General features: G+C 36.4%; 1 protein-coding gene across 1 annotated transcript; it reads right to left on the reverse strand.

Moving 5' to 3' along the window:
* Nucleotides 1–3,352: 3,352 nt before the first annotated feature.
* LOC117321039 (UDP-N-acetylglucosamine transferase subunit ALG14 homolog) lies at nt 3,353–13,334 on the reverse strand. Its single transcript, XM_033875518.1, has 3 exons — nt 13,180–13,334; nt 11,087–11,209; nt 3,353–3,443 (listed from the first exon to the last, which is right to left on the reverse strand). The coding sequence occupies exons 1-3, from the start codon at nt 13,297–13,299 to the stop codon at nt 3,375–3,377; spliced, it is 312 nt and encodes a 103-aa protein (XP_033731409.1). The 5' UTR covers nt 13,300–13,334; the 3' UTR covers nt 3,353–3,374.
* Between the last annotated feature and the right edge of the window lie 2,261 nt (nt 13,335–15,595).

Raw genomic sequence — 15,595 nt, forward strand, 5'->3', positions numbered from 1 at the left:
GTGTATGCAACCTAGCCTCACTCCAAATAAACTAGAAATCAGAAATTCATTTGGAACAAATGTGAAATCTGCCTCTAAGAAGTCTAGTTGCCTTTATGGAATATGTAATTTATATTTTAACAACCCTATATACAGTTTATTCTGTATTTTACTTACATTTTTTTGAATTGCCCTGGCTCTTTTTGGTTTTCAAAGTCATGAACCTTTCCTCACTCATGTTGTCAGTGGTAGCCATTACATAGTACCTGGGAGTATAATGCTCGCCCAAACCACTCATCAGTGTCAGAATTTCCTTAGTGTGACCTCCTGGAATACCAATACAATTATAAGAGGTAATTTTGTTTTAATATGACCCAGCATACAGGCAATCAGGTTACTAGTTATCATAGTGTGAACATTTGAGCAGGGTAAATTGAGGGGCTTAAAATGGACAGAATTAACCATCCATATGAGACTTACTGAGTGTTTCTGAATAAATAAATAATCTATTTATCTGCACAAGTAAGATAGGTGTTCTGTCATGCCATATTTTGTTTTCACCAAAATCTTAGCGACACCAAACTGAAGCCAGTATCGGGGAATTATCCGACACCGTTTGGTGTCGCTAAGAATCTGGTGTAAATACAATAAAATCGGGAGTTTGTTTGTTTGTTTGTTTTTGTTTAACGTCCTATTAACAGCCAGGGTCATTTCCGGTAATGACAGAAAATCGTTGACGAAACAAACGTACCAGAACCAACAATAACCAGCACAGAAGCTTTCTTTTGAGATAAAGTAGAAGAAGCAGGTCTTTTCAGTGCGATGTATATCAAAGAGACGATGAAAATTAAAACGGTGACAACTATCAACAGCCATGTGTTGTCCATGTTTACAACTTGCTCAATGACGATAGTCGTGATTTTATTTCATTATTAAAAAAATATAAGCAGTCTTCCATATATCATAATTATACCCAGATTTATACGATGTGAGTATGTCGGAATTGTTAAATAACAAACAAAAAGAATACAACTTATGTGAAGTCGTAAATGAATGTCGAAAATTCTTATACAATAATAGCCAATCAAAGGTACGATGACAATTTAAATAATCCAATCATATAGCTTGTAACAGAAATGTAAGGACGGTAGTTACTATGGGGATAACCAGTGCGACAATATGGCCGACACATCATGATTGCAAATGACCAAAACTTCGTATGAGAACTGCATCTAACTAATTTCTAAAGATGACGGAAATTCTTTGTAGATGGCTCAATGATGAGCTATCGGTATCTCAGAAAGTCGGTGAGTTCAGCTTGTAATGCCACATACAAATATTTTATCCGCAAATTATTTTGTGGAATTTAATTTTCATCATCACGATTAATCCGAAGTGTTCTAGCTGATGTTAGAAGCATAATTGTCAGAAAATTCGGACTACTTCACGATATGAACATTGTGATTAGAATTTACCCTGCTTAAATAGACACTGGTCACTTAATAATATGTTAATCATTTGATATTTGTTTCAATTGATTTGTCCCATATTTCATGAAATTGTATTGTAATAAAGTTTTGTCACATCCTTTTATACAAATTGTTTGTCAATAAATTTTGTTGAAATTGCTACCATTCTGAATCAAGAAAATCCATTGAAAAACAGTCATAAAAACCCATTGAAAATTTGTCAAAATGCATATATGTCACCACTTCATTGATGTTTCATTAGTGACTGAATTCTTTATTTCAGATCAAAAGTCATTTGCTCAAGAGTTTTCGTCTGGATTTTTGATTGGGGAGGTCTTGAATAAGTACCAATTACAAGATGATTTTGATCAGTTTTCCCAAAACAAGTAAGTTCAACATTACAAGAATTGTTTTCATGAATAGTCAAATTTTATGTATTAAACCATGAAGTTTTATGTTTATACATCATAATATAAAAGTTTATGTGAAATGTAAAAATGATGGATTAATGTTCACCTTAATACTAAATTGATGTGATAATTAAAGATGCTGCACCTCCGATAAAGTGTAATAAATTGTTATTGTTTTGACAATAAATGACATTTAGTCCATATATGTATGCCTATTTAAGACCTACTAATAAGAAATGATTTAGTAACGTCAAAAATTGTCGGAATGAAGCCAAGAAGATTCAAACTTTTGAACATTATAATCTACTTTGCATACACTTGACCTTGATCGCAGTGTATTCTGGGAAGAGATTTACATACAGAAGAAAACAAATATGGTGAACTTATTTTTATTCAGCTGGGACAACTATATATATTGCCTGTTGCCTAACTTAATTAATTGCGAGGTTTTAATGCAAATAGCAAATAAAAACTAAATAAACATTTCAATATTATCCATTGGGAAAAACCACGACCATGTGTATGTTGTACGTCGCCCACGAAAGGAAACGCTTTCTTAGCTTTACCCCTTCGGCCCCATTTCGCTGGATTGATACAGGTGTGATTTATCAACAAGTTTAAGCTGATGAACTATAAATAGTGAATGTGCAATCACTACATATCACAAAAGAAATCCTAACAATTGATTGCAATGCCAATCAGTAATGACAACTAAGTACGTTCAAAATAGACAACAGACCGAACGTTACACTACATATGTGTGCAGTTATTGGTGAGTAAGCGGTGAGATATTGGTGAGTTAGCAGTGAGTTATTGGTGAGTTATTGGTGAGTTATTGGTGAGATATTGGTGAGTTAGCAGTGAGTTATTGGTGAGTTATCGGTGAGATATTGGTGAGTTAGCAGTGAGTTATTGGTGAGTTAGCAGTGAGTTATTGGTGAGTTATCGGTGAGATATTGGTGAGATATTGGTGAGTTAGCAGTGAGTTATTGGTGAGTTATCGGTGAGATATTGGTGAGTTAGCAGTGAGTTATTGGTGAGGTACTATTAGATGAAACATCAAAAGTAGTCTCAGACTAACGCTATGACGTCAACAACAATGACTTATCACAATTTATTGGTGAGTAATTGGTTAGTTAGCGGTGAATCATTGGTGAGTAATTGGTGAGTTAGCGGTGAGTTATTGTTGAGTCATTGGTGAGTTATCGGTGAGTTATAATGATTTATTGGTGAGTAATTGATGAGTAATTATTGTTGAGTCATTGGTGAGTCTTCAGTGAGTTATTGGTGAGTTATCGGTAAGTAATTGGAGAGTAATTATTGCTGAGTTATCAGTGAATTATCATTGAGTTATTGGTGAGTTATCAGTGAGTTAGTGGTGATTAATCAGTGAATTATCGGTGAGTTATTTACAACAAACTTTGTGAAAACACATTAATGATCTCTAGATTGAAGATTTTCACAAAGAATTCCCAATAAATGAGATTGGGTTGAATTATATTACAATGTTAATTGTTTATTTTACCTTAAGGAATAATCCAGCTATACAGATTGGTATACAGGTTCCTGGACCATTACAGAGAATCTGAAACAGGTGAGAATAGTAATGTAATAATATACATGTACACGTAATAAACTTAACACAAAATTTATCAAATGAGTTTAATTTTATTAAGTTATATCTATCACACTTGTGGAAACCTGTGAGGGGTCTTTAAGAGTACTTGTAGAAAACCCACATGGTCCGATAGATGACCCCTTTTCACACTCAGTTAGGGTAACCAACCAAAGTCTCCTGGTTAAAATGAGTGTTTTTTGCTGAGCCACCCCAGAACCTATCTAAGGCTAATCATGTAAAAGTGATTATAAACGACTGCTGGTGTCAGGACCTGGACACAAAACAGATGATTATGAACAGAGAAAAAGTCAAGAAGAGTATTGATGAAATTTTGTTGTTTCAGGAACCAGACAGGAACGTTAATAACATTAAAGGAAATCTATATAGCTATTAGAGGTTGATCTGTTATAATCAACTCTAAGTTGTTAAACTGTCAATAACTGTATAAAGAAATCACCTCTTTAATGAGACCACCTGATCTCTAGACAGACCACATGTCAGCTTATAAAAAAAAATCACCTCTTTATTAAGACCACCTAAGTAGAAAGACCACATCAATGACAACTGTATAAATAATTCACCTCTTTAATAATACCATATCAATGTCAGCTCTATTATAAAGAGACCACCTCTTTAATAAGACCACCCCTGTAGGAAGACCACATCAACGACATACATAATTAGTGTTAACTGTATATTTGGTTTAGTTTGGTTTATTTTGTTTAACGTCCTATTAACAGCTAAGGTCATTTAAGGACGGCCTCCCGTGCGTTGGACATGCATGCGTGTGGTGAGTGCGTATGTGTGTTTTGGGAGGCTGCGGTATGTTCGTGTTAAGTCTCCTTGTGATAGGCCGGAACTTTTGCCGATTTATAGTGCTACTCACTGAAGCATACTGCCGAAGACACCCAGCAGCACACCCCACCCGGTCACATTATACTGACAACGGGCGAACCAGTCGTCCCACTCCTTGTATGCGGAGCGCTAAGCAGGAGTAGCAAATACCATTTTTAAAGACTTTGGTATGTCTCAGCTAGGGGACAGAACCCAAAGCCTTCAAGATAAGATCCCAAATTTAGTCGCCTCTTACGATCATGCAATGGGGGCAGCAGGTACAATTCTTACGCCCTACCTGCAGGGCAGCATGTTAACTGTATAAAGAGACTATTGTATAGAAAGACTAATAATATCAACTGTATTATATAAAGAGACCATCTCTGTAGACAGACCTAATTCATGTTAACTGTATCAAAAGACCACCTGAAATAAGAGACCACTTCCTGGACATATTTAAGGTGGTTTGTGGCTTTCCAATATTTCTCTAATGTGTATTCTAAACATGCAAATTTGAGGACTACATGCTCTAGTAAGTTTTTCTTATTGTGCAGACATTTAATATTATATTAAGACAAAACACCTTGACTGTTGACCTGTAAAAGCTATATTCTAATTCCACAAATCCTTATTTCAGAAAGAATGATTGTAATGGGCCTGTTACATAAGCCTCCAAACTAACCCAATAGTCACTAAGCAAGCTAAATATAAGCCACAATGTTTCGCTACGAATACAAAAATAAGTCCTAACTTACGTGAACATAAAATCTGATTGAAACTGAATCAATCAGAGGCCATCAAATAGCAGCCATTTTGTCCAATCAGAACATAAATGCCATTATTGTCTTTCTTGTGTAATAATCTACTTTATATCAATTTTCATAAAAGTTGGAAAATATCTAATTTTTGACCATTCAGAAACAATAATATGGCAGCCATATTGCAGAAAAAATGTCAATTTAATTCATTAGAATCTAGAGCATGTCCTTTACCGTTACTTTCCACAAAATTTCATTTCAATGGTCTGCATAAAACAAAAGTTAAAGCTTAAGATATTTTTGCTAATCAGCCAGAAAATTGTGGCCATTTTGTCGAAACTGGACAATATCTAATTTTGACCAGTATATTATGATATCGTGGCCATTTTATTGCCAATGTCAATTCTTTTTATTCAAATTTAGAGCATGCCCTAACAAGAGGCCCAGAGGGCCTGTATCGCTCACCTGGTTTCATGAGATATGAAACAAGAATGATGCCTAAGTATATTTGTCACTGGTATTGCTATGTCAATATATATCATAAGCATTTTATATGGGTACATGTATATTGGTTTTATTTTAATACTGAAAATGCCAAAAAGTGCATTAATCCATGAAATGAAATTGACTTTTGGCGCGACCCCATCAGGATGCTACCACACAAATGTGAGTGATATCCATTGCTTAGTTTCAGAGAAGATCTTGTTTAGATTAATTGACCCCTTGTGACCCTGCCCTCTGCCACCTGGGGGTCAGCTCCTTCCTTTACACAATTTTGAATTCCTACCCCAATAGGATGCTACCAGTCAAACCATTTCAGTTTCAGAGAATAAGTTGTTTAATAATTTAGCCAAATTGACCCCTTTTGGCCCCACCCCTCAGCCCCCTGGCGGCCCGGGTCAACCCCAACATTTGTATAATTTTGAATCCCAACCCCATAACCATGCTACCATACAAATGTGAGTAATATCCATTGCTAAGTTTCAGAGAAGAAGTTGTTTAAACAAATTGACCAATTTTGGCCCCGCCCCTCAGGCCCCTGGGGGGTCAGCCCCATCATTTGTACAATTTTGAATCCCCACCCCATAGTGATGCTACCAGGCAAATATGAGTGATAGCCATTGCTTGGTTTCAGAGAAGAAGTCGTTTATATCAATAGCGCCAAAATGACCCCTTTTGGCCCTGCCCCAGAGGCCCCCAGGGGGTCAGCCTCATCATTTGTACAATTTTGAGTCCCCTACCCATAGGGATGCTTCTGACCAAATTTGTGCAAATTCCGATCAGCGGTTATGAAGAAGAAGTCAAATAAGTCAATTGTTGACGGACGGACGACGGACGCCACGGTATGGCATAAGCTCACCTTGGTCCTTCGGACCAGGTGAGCTAATAAAAAACTCTTGCAAAGTTTAATTTCAATGCGCTCAAATAGAACATAAGTTATGGCTCAAAATGTTTTAGCCAATCACAGGCAGTGATGGCCATCTTAGATGGTTTTCAAAAATAAAAAATAATGTGTTTGGATATCTAGATGTCATCAGTAAAAATTCCACAAAGTTCGGTGAAGGTTTGACTTATAGTTCTTCAATTCAGACAACTTCGAACTTTGACCTTGTGACTTTGACATTCGGCAAGAGGACACATTGTTTAAATTCCATCCAAGTTTGATTCACAATCTCATAACAAAATGTTAGTCAGTGATAAGGTATACTGATAACATAAAAATGTGACCTGTGCCTCTGACCCCATTACCTTGATCCCTACACCAAGACCTCAACATTTTGTTAGTTGTCTCCTTGTCTGATTCTGAACAACTTTGCTTCATAACTTGATCACAAAATGTTCATCAGTAAAAAGATACAAAATGATACTGTGACTTTTGACCCAATGACCTTGACTTTAGGTCAGCAGACTCCATGTTCAATTCTAGCTAACTTTGCTTGATATTGTCTGCAAAAAAATGTTCATCAGTAAAAAGTGACGAAATGTGACCTTGACTTTTGACCCAATCACCTTGACCTTTAATCAGCAGACTCCTTATTTGATTCAGACTTTGCGGCATAATGTCTATACAAAATGTCCATCAACGAAAAACACCAAATTTGACACTGACCTTTGGCACCATACCCTTGACCTTTGATCAGTTCACTCTTTATTTTATACTGCACAACTTTGATTCAACTGCTAACGAAATGTCTATCAGTAAAAAAATATAATATTTGATCCAGTGACCTTGACCTTAAGTCAGCTGACTCCTTGTTTATAATTAATTATATCTGACTCTGATTTATGAAGACCTAACAAAACAATCATCAGTGGATTGATTCAAAATTTGACCTTGACCTTTAAAACCATGACCTTGCCTTTCTTTCAGTTGACTCCTCGTTTTATTCTGAACAACTTTGATACATTATGTCAACAAAATGTTAATCATTTAGAAAATACAAAATATGACCTTGGCTTCTGATCCAGTGACCTTGAACTTAAGTCAGATCTTAAGAGAACCTGCCAGTGAAGTTTGAGAAAAATCGCTGCTTCTCAAGAATAGCGATAACAAACTTCAATGGTCAAAATCAAAGATGGCCATCTTGTTTCCATATCTGACTCAAAATCAAATGGGCACAACAAGGGACCAAGGGGAACACACATATAAAGTTTGAGAAAAAATTGTCATTACTTCTCCAGAAATAGCTATAACAAGAAGTTTTTACGGTAGACAGACGACAGTGACGCATGCGGGTGATTTGAATAGGACACCATCTGATGATGCTGGGCTAAAAAAATGTTATCTAATTAGTACCCAGGGAAGTAAATCTTGTACAGCTATGATCATAAGTCTATGTGTCTCGTTAGTCCATGTTGGACATGAAAACAACCAAGTAACCATGCTAAGCTATACGACAATAATCACACTAAAAAACAACATTAATATATCATTAAAGTAAGTACTGTGTAATCAGGTGTGAAAACTGAACATATATAACACATTCCACTACGTACTTTATCTGGACCGTCGGACACTGATTACAGTATGTGTAATCGCATAGCTATCTTTTATCACCAGACGCTTTAGGATCACACAATTTCTCGACTAAATGATTTAACAGAACACCTTTAGCTTATCAAAGCTTCATTAGTGAAGAAAACTTCAGGCTTGAAAAGGTATTGGATCACCTGTCCAAACATGTGGGGTTTTCTCTGGGTACGCCATGTTCCTCTCACCTGGTGAGTGCTCTGGTCCAGGCCAAGAGGACAGATTAATGTCCGATACATAACTAATGTATTGATATAAAAAACAAAGGGCCCATGGGGCCTGTATCACCCACCTGGTGAGTGCTCTGGTGCAGGCCAAGAGGACAGATTAATGTCTGATACATAACTAATGTATTGATATAAAAACAAGAGGCCCATGGGGCCTGTATCACCCACCTGGTGAGTGCTCTGGTCCAGGACAAGAGGACAGATTAATGTCAGATACATAACTAATGTATTGATATAAAAAAATAAAATACATATAAAAAGGAAGTAATCAGAAACAGGTACTTGTTTGCAATAAGGAAACATAGCACAGATTTACAGTTTCATCAAATTCAAATATTGGTAGTAATTCCTTGTTGTAAGTGCACATTTGTGCTTTTCGATATTTGAATTTTTAGATTCTGCAATTGAAACCAATTTTCTATTTGTACTAAAAGTGACCTTGACTTTTTAACTTTCTGATTATAAAAACAATCCCTTCAATATGTTAACACTTAATGATGTTTATGAATATGTTCCATCGACTGTCATAGGATCTTGACCTAGAGTAATTATTGCAGGGCTATGGCTTCCTGTGTGGCATTTGAGGAAATTACTAATGTTGATATAGCAAACCTTACATCTTTCTCAGGCAGTATAATACCAGTATTTGTATGTTGTATATTGTTTATAGTTTTTGATGTTTTTGTGATGTGGTCAATCAAACAGGGATTTCTAATCACGAGAAATATATACTACTACTTTATATCCACTTCCTGGTCCACAAAATGACAAGCACCAACAAAGCTATGTACCAGTTATTCCTCTAAATCTGTATCGTTGTTTTACTGGTTCATATTATGCATTTGATGAAGGGTAATATGAAGGTTTGTTTACCCAGAGGTATCATATTTCCCGAGTGCTTGCCTGAGGGAAATATGAGAGCTGAGGGTAATTAAACCTTCATACTACACTGCATCCTGGGCCATAAATTGTTTATTTTACTAAAAAATAATCAATAATAATAATAAGTAATAATGATACCCAAACAAACCCCTGTGATCCGAGTTGCTTAATTGATAGGAGTCCAAGTCCAGCTGTCATAGTCAGTTTCTTTTAAAAACTCTTGGAAACAGTTGGCATTTACATTTGTTGATATTTTCGTGTTCTTAGCATTCTTGCTTTGCAGAATTTTATCTATTTCTGCTTCTTCGATTGCACGAAAATGTTTGCGTTTCTGTTTGTCTGTCATTTGTAAATAACTGGAAGGGAGACAACTTGGCACCATAGAATATGAGGGTGGCCATGGGGGCATGCGCTCCAGGGAAATATGATGTTTTATTTCCCGGCCAGGTGACACGTTTCGGCTAATCACAGGCACTGTTATAAACATGAGGTATAATTTTGTTGATTACTGTATGCATGATGACCAGGAATGTATACATTGGCTACAATAGCTCAGTCAGTAAGGCAACACACCAAGGCAGTCTCAGGCAAGGTGTGTGGTTCAATCCCCACCTGGCTGAACTCTGTGCTTGTATTGTCAAGAAGATGGCCTATTGCAAACCCTCCTGCAATGGGCCTCCTGTATGATGTTCATTGAGGTAGTCACCAGCTACTACAATGATATCTACACTGGCTGTTTATAGGCTTATCTGGCCAGCAAATAAATATAATGACAAAGCTGAACCCAGATATAATTGGGTGTATGAATTTTTGTTGACTTTCAAGTAATTTGTCAGAAGAAAACAAGAGGCCCAGAGGGCCTGTATCGCTCACCTGGTTTCATGAGATATGAAACAAGAATGATACTTAAGTATATTTGTCACTGGTATTGCTATGTCAATATATCATAAGCATTTTATATGGGTACATGAACATTGCTTTTATTGAAATTCTAAAAAAGTCAATTTAGCCAAATTTGATTCCTTTTGGCTCCGCCCCTCAGCCCCCCGGGGGGTTAGCCCCACCATTTGCAGGGGGGAGGGGGGGTCAGCCCCAACATTTGTACAATTTTGAATCTCTACCTCAAGAGCATGCTCCCAGGCGAATATGAGCGATATCCATTGCTCAGTTTCAGAGGAGAAACTGTTTATTTCAATTTAGCCAAACTGGCCCCTTTAAGCCCCGCCCCTCAGCCCCCAGGAGGGTCAGCCCCGTCATTTGTACAATTTTGAATCCCTACTCCAAGGGGATGCTACCAGGCGAATATGAGCGATATCCATTGCTTAGTTTCAGAGAAGTTGTTTATATCAATTTAGCCAAATTGACCCCGTTTGGCCCCGCCCCTCAGCCCCCCGGGGGACCAGCCCAACCATTTGTACAATTTTGAATCCCTACCTCAAGAGAATGCTACCAGGCGAATATGAGCGATATCCATTGCTTAGTTTCAGAGGAGAAGTCGTTTATATTAATTTAGCCAAATTGACCCCTTTTGGCCCCGCACCTAAGACCCCTGGGGGGTCAGCCTCACCATTTGTACAATTTTGAGTCCCCAACCCACAGGGATGCTTTTGACCAAATTTGGTCAAATTCCGATCCGTGGTTATGAAGAAGAAGTCAATTGTTGACGGACGGACGGACGGACGACGGACGACAGACGCCACGGTATGGCATAAAAAAAATTCATACTTTTTAATTTGAATGTCTCAAAAAAAGGAGGTCAAAATTCAAGATTTGTTTGTCTTAAATTAATAATATTCATAGAGTAATGAACACACATATAATATACATATTGTACAATAGTGACAATCCGACCAATCAGATACAAGCTAGTTTACTTACAATGTTTGGATTGAGTTTAAACACCAGTGGAAAGGAGACCAGAGTGGCACCTAATGTGGATAGAACAGTTGTTATCCACGACTGTTTTACTTCCCGACTACGTGGAATCTTGTGGATTTCATACTGAAATATATATATATAAAGACATAAGTTATATTACTCGGTAATATAGATAATAAAACAGACACATGTTTAAGAGTTACTATGTTGGTGCAATCTAATTAAACTTAGACTTGTAACTTCCACTCCTCTACGATACACTGCAACTTGTATTGAAGGCTATCGTAGAGCATCGTAGAGGAGTAGAAATTACAAGTCTAATTTTAATTAGATTGTGTGTTCGTGTAGGTCATCCAGTGCTTTAATCAATTAGATAATCAGCTCAGGTGAAAAGGTATGATAATAAGGCTGACCGCTAATCAGGGTACAGATCAAATCAACATCACTGAGGTGCTGTAGGAATTCCGGCCACAAATATAGTTGTGGGATAATCAATAGCGGCTAGTCCAGATGAATGTCAATTATAATTAAGGTTTTCATTACAGAAATAATTTAGATGAAAGGTGCCAGGAAGACATGATACTTAGGGAGCTACTTGTTTGTTTTGAATCTGTAGTTATAATCCTGTATCCTTAGAATCATACCCGAACTATTTTCAAGTCTGAATTAACATTCAACGTAACTTTATAATTATAATACATGTATTACTGTATCCTGTAATTAAAGCCAAGGGAAGAGGGAGTGCAACACATATACTTTAAAAAGTAGGGGATGGGCATATTGTAAGATAAAGAGATAAAAAGTTCATTTCTACTCAACATGGACGTGATTATTAACAGGCATGCCAGGTAATTAAATCTAAATTTGTACTCATCTTACATTCTTAAACTTTTATCTCTTCTCGTCAAAAATCATAGCAATTAAAAGGGTGACTTGATTGTATGTACTAACAATTTAGTTTGAACGAAGCAGCAGTTTTATGAATGAACATATAGATTGTTGATTGATACAAATGAAAATGGTTATAATTTTGGGGGTTAATAATAACTGCAACAATCCTCAATACTTTATCATTACATGTGTATAACTTTAAAGGCCCATGTATATATAAATGTTTACATTTTGAACTCTTTACAGTTCAGACTTAATATATAACTAACAAATTATTGGTAATCAAAAACTGGAGGAAAATGTGTATTTATGAAAGTATAAGGGAAACTCTGATGGTCTGATGGACCAAGTTTCTATGCAAATTAGTCCCACAATGCAACGGGCGGGTTATCAGTCAACATAAAATGGCTGAATGCCGAAAGCGTGGGCCTGCCAAAACACAGACAGATTCTGCCAAAAAGAAATGTAAAAGGGACTGGAATCGGCAAGACCCTAGGAATTTCTTAGGCAAAGAATTGATTCGTTGGAATTTAGCAAGAGAAGAAAAATGAAAAGACTCAATTGAAGATTCTGTCGGACATCTATTCCATTGCTGGTTAACTTTTTCTGTATTCCTCGAACATTGTCAATTTTTTGAAGAATTATTTCCGGTCTCATCCTGAACTCATTGGAATTTATCATAGAAATAAGCGACATTTTGATTCTCCCGAGAATTCTGAATGAATATGTTCTAGCAAAATTTGGTGATGATTGCTTAAGGTGGCTGTTTCACAGCACCTAATTGTTGCCGACATTAATCATATTGTTAACTCTTTAGTTAATCTGAACAGATTCTATAAAGTTTCTTTAATCTTGTTCAAACTGCCCATGGACGTAACTTAACCATATATGATCTTCATATCTGTCTTATTGTAATGTTTGTCATATCCGACTACCAAACAGTGTATGCAGGGCATGCTGTGATTGGTCTAAACCCTTACAATTATACTATCTATAAAACAAAGATTTTTTTCATGACATTTTTGTAATGCAAAATACTGATTGGCTTAGAGGTGTATGCAACCTAGCCTCACTCCAAATAAACTAGAAATCAGAAATTCATTTGGAACAAATGTGAAATCTGCCTCTAAGAAGTCTAGTTTGCCTTTATGGAATATGTAATTTATATTTAAACAACACCTATATTTCTGTATTTTACTTACATTTTTTGAATTGCCCTGGCTCCTTTTGGTTTCAAAGTCATGAACCTTTCCCTCACTCATGTTGTCAGTGGTAGCCATTACATAGTACCTGGGAGTATAATGCTCGCCCAAACCACTCATCAGTGTCAGAATTTCCTTAGTGTGACCTCCTGGAATACCAATACAATTATATGAGGTAATTTTGTTTTAATATGACCCAGCATACAGGCAATCAGGTTACTAGTTATCATAATGTGAACATTTGAGTAGGGTAAATTGAGGGGCTTAAAATGGACAGAATTAACCATCCATATGAGACTTACTTGTTTCTGAATAAATAAATAATCTATTTATCTGCACAAGTAAGATAAGTGTTCTGTCATGCCATATTTTGTTTTCACCAAAATCTTAGCGACACCAAACTGAAGCCAGTATCGGAGAATTCAAAGTTTTCAAATAGTAGTGTCACTACTATATGAAAACATGGAATTATCCGACACCGTTTGGTGTCGCTAAGAATCTGGTGTAAATACAATAAAATCGGGAGTGACATAACACCTACCTTACATATATGGTTAAATGAGATATTTATTTACCCAAGAACACCCATTTAGTCCGACCTAGGTGTTTTATTCCGTCCGTATAGACCCTTGCTTTACGTCAGTCAAAATTTCATTCTGTTGACCCGCCATTTTGTAAGTGATAGTACGACTTAGTGACTTACCACCCGAATCGGAACGCAATGGACCGAAAAGACCACATATCAATTATGTGTTTTTCTTCTTACATAGTTTAAATTAAGAAAACTAAGCTTATTATTTCCCAAAACCTGTTATATTCAATTAAAAAATTCATTATTTATAAATTATAAGCAGTAAAACATATAAAAATAAATGTTGTATTTTTTTTCTTTTCGTTCCATCGCGCACTGATTAGGGTTATTAGGCCGCCCGCTACCTACATAGTTAGCAATACGGTGTCGAGTCAAGTATGAAATTTTGACTAGCGTAAAGCAAGGGTCTATACGGACGGAATAAAACACCTAGGTGGGACTAAATGGGTGTTCTTGGGTAAATAAATATCTCATTTATCCATATATGTAAGGTAGGTGTTATGTCACTCCCAATTTTATTGTATTTACACCAGATTCTAAGCGACACCAGACGGTGTCAGATAATTCCACATTTTCGTATAGTAGTGCGCTCTGGCCACCAGACATGCATATATGGTGTCAGGGCCAGAGGAAACTTGGGCTAACATATATGGTGTCATAGCCAGAGAAAACTCTGGCAACTGCTGTTTACCATTAAGTAATCTTTTGGTTATGTGGAGGTAGATCAGTATTGATACAACTGCTGATTATGGATGTGCTGAGTATATTGATCCATGCATGTTGACATGACATTTGAATTGCATCATACATCTAATTAATGCATTTAAAAAATAAGTGGTCGTCATTGTTGGAATCTACACAGGCGTCTGCGTCCGGTTAATGGTTAAGATATAATAATATTGCTACTACATAATATTGCTACTTCTATACTAGTATAGTAGTAGCAATATTATTATATCTTAACCATTAACCGGACGCAGACGCCTGTGGAATCTAAAGGAAACGATATTATTTGCCCTGGTCATCATACGTCTCAAATAGAGAGGGGATTGACACATCAGTTTTAAATGTGTGTGTGTGTGTGTGTGTGTGTGTGTCATAGGAACATGTCAAGCCGCTGTGATGGCACACCACTGGAAAGAACTGCACATCCATGACCACGTCATTTAGATATGTGAAGCTGGCAGCAATCAATTTCATATTTCGCTCATATTTTTCTCAGTTGACATCGTTGTAAGCTAGCTAGCTTGTGGAGATGTATTTATGTTGTTTTCCCTCTAATGGATTGGTGTACACCGACGTGTACTCTTCGACTTCCGGTTGCTCAATATTTACACTTTGTACATGTACAGTTATTTCATTAATTAGTCACTTGGTTGGGTTTTTTTTCCCAAGTAAACACATGTAAATGTACGTTGTAGATCAATATTAAAAATAATGTCACAGTTGATCTATTTACACATGTATGTATTATTATTTCTTGTTTAAAAGATAAAAAAGACAACCTTTCCTTCATTCGACTGATTGAATAGTTATCCTTAACTTGATTGATTGAACCAAAGTAACACTTTGGGTAGTGAGAAACACAGGGATTCATATAGTTCTTTCCTGTTAGAAACACTTTCCTTAGAGAGTTGTAGTTATTTTGTTTTTGTTTTGTAAGTAGAATGTTGGCCGAAATTTAGCTGGGTGATGGTTCCAATGTAGAAGGTAATCATTATTATCCTATTTTTGATTTCGTTATTTCAGATTTGCATGCTGCATTGATATATATAAGTCAGTATCGCTCCATGAAAGTACCTTTTATCATTTGAAACGAGTTTA

The sequence above is a fragment of the Pecten maximus genome, unplaced genomic scaffold (genome assembly GCF_902652985.1).
Source record: "Pecten maximus unplaced genomic scaffold, xPecMax1.1, whole genome shotgun sequence".
NCBI lineage: Eukaryota > Metazoa > Mollusca > Bivalvia > Pectinida > Pectinidae > Pecten > Pecten maximus.

Coding starts and splice junctions, on each gene's coding strand:
- LOC117321039 (XM_033875518.1), bottom strand. CDS start 13,299: ATGAGTGGTTTGGGCGAGCATTATACTCCCAGGTACTATGTAATGGCT. Junction 11,210..13,179: donor GCCAGGGCAATTCAAAAAAT/GTAAGTAAAATA, acceptor TATATATTTCAG/TATGAAATCCACAAGATTCC. Junction 3,444..11,086: donor TTAAACTCAATCCAAACATT/GTAAGTAAACTA, acceptor CACCTGTTTCAG/ATTCTCTGTAATGGTCCAGG.